A 1,524-nucleotide genomic window follows, 5' to 3' on the forward strand; every position below is an offset into this window, starting at 1 on the left:
AGTTGGCTCAGCCGTAGGGTAGGAAGGCCACAAACCCTCCCAATTTTTATGCTCAAAGAAATGTCAGGAGGTCGGATTATGATCCTCATGGGCGTGACTGTTATCCACCATACCGATGAAAACACATTATGTCTGACCATTATACTTCCGACTATAGGAAAAGTACACTGGGTACAGCGAGGGAACACTTTCGATAAGACCAACGAAGAAGAAAATACCATCTCTCACAAGGAGTAGTACGTGAGGAAAGGCGGGTATATGTCGACACACGTAAACTCGGACGCCATCGCCATCGGAACTGGCAAAATATACGAGGCGTATCGACGAGACGAATGCGACGAGACGACCGGGTATAGTCAACCGGTCAACACTCATATGGACAGAACGGGCAGATGTGTTGACTGTGGGCTCATGAACATGGCGCAAGACCTCCGCTTTAGCACGGACCACAGGTCAAGGAGCAGAGAATGTCCCAGTTTTCTCCTCACAATAGGTCTGCGGTCGACTCACCAGTTATTGAATCAGCGACGCAGAAATTGGTAATGCGTGACGCTCGAAGAGAAAGGTGTAACAGTAAGTTACTAACTATCGGCCTCAATTTGGGCAATAAATGAACACGAAACTGATGACGTCACATTCGGCAAAAAACAGCCAAGTAAGGCACGGACTTCGTCTCCCCCAATTAAACGCAGACAAAGCTAAGATCTGTATCGAACATATGGAGGCTTTCGTAAGAGTCCGTAGATGTGGTTCTACTTCAAGAAGCATGGCAAAATAGAGGTCTTTTACGTGGTATTGCAGTCGTGGACGGCGCAACTATGCAAAAGTGCTATATTAGTCCCATCGACTCATATTAGACCGGCTACGTACAAGATCGGCCGCCACCTGGTAGCTGTTCAGATAAGTCTGCAGGGACGTGAACTTATTATTGCAAGTGTCTACATTTTTTCGTACGAAGAAGTAGACGAAGCCATAGAGGAGATGGATGATCTTTGCGAGTCAGCACCAGGTATCGACATTATCTTCTGTGCGGACGCAAATTGTCATTCTTCGTGGTGCGGCTATCGAGAGACGGATCCAAGAGGGCGCGCGATGCAGGAATTTCTCACCAGCAGGAACTTGTTCCTGTTTAATTCTGGACGGACAAGACCTACCTACGAATTTTATGACGCAAAAGGATGCCCAGATCTTACTTTTACTACGTCAGAAAATATTTACAGGCGTTCCGATTGGTCAGTAGGTACGGAAGATTCGTATAGTGCGCACAAGTATATCCATCTACAACTGAATATTACGCCTAGATATCAAAAACCCACGCAGTATAGAACTACCGCAAGACGATTAGCAAAGATCAGGCCTGCTACAGAGCAGATCTTCATGGACCTCCGAGAACAACTTCACATGGTTTTGGACGAGGATCAGGTTAATGCATGCTTTGATGCCTCAATGCAGCGGCTGAAAGAACGATGTATCCAGGTGTTGGGCTATGCACAACCGCGTATTGATACTTCTTTGAAATGGTAG

General features: G+C 46.6%; 1 protein-coding gene across 1 annotated transcript; it reads left to right on the top strand.

The window, feature by feature from the left end:
- The first annotated feature begins 744 nt into the window (after nucleotides 1-744).
- Nucleotides 745-1,524, top strand: LOC149084280 (uncharacterized). The gene has a single exon (XM_089235292.1). It carries the CDS (start codon nucleotides 745-747, stop codon nucleotides 1,522-1,524), a length of 780 nt encoding a protein of 259 aa, XP_089091418.1.

This window comes from Pholcus phalangioides, unplaced genomic scaffold, assembly GCF_987345545.1.
Source record: "Pholcus phalangioides strain wild (caught in Gottingen) unplaced genomic scaffold, Ppha-v1.0 ptg000008l_1, whole genome shotgun sequence".
Taxonomy (NCBI): domain Eukaryota; kingdom Metazoa; phylum Arthropoda; class Arachnida; order Araneae; family Pholcidae; genus Pholcus; species Pholcus phalangioides.

Coding starts and splice junctions, on each gene's coding strand:
- LOC149084280 (XM_089235292.1), top strand. CDS start 745: ATGTGGTTCTACTTCAAGAAGCATGGCAAAATAGAGGTCTTTTACGTG.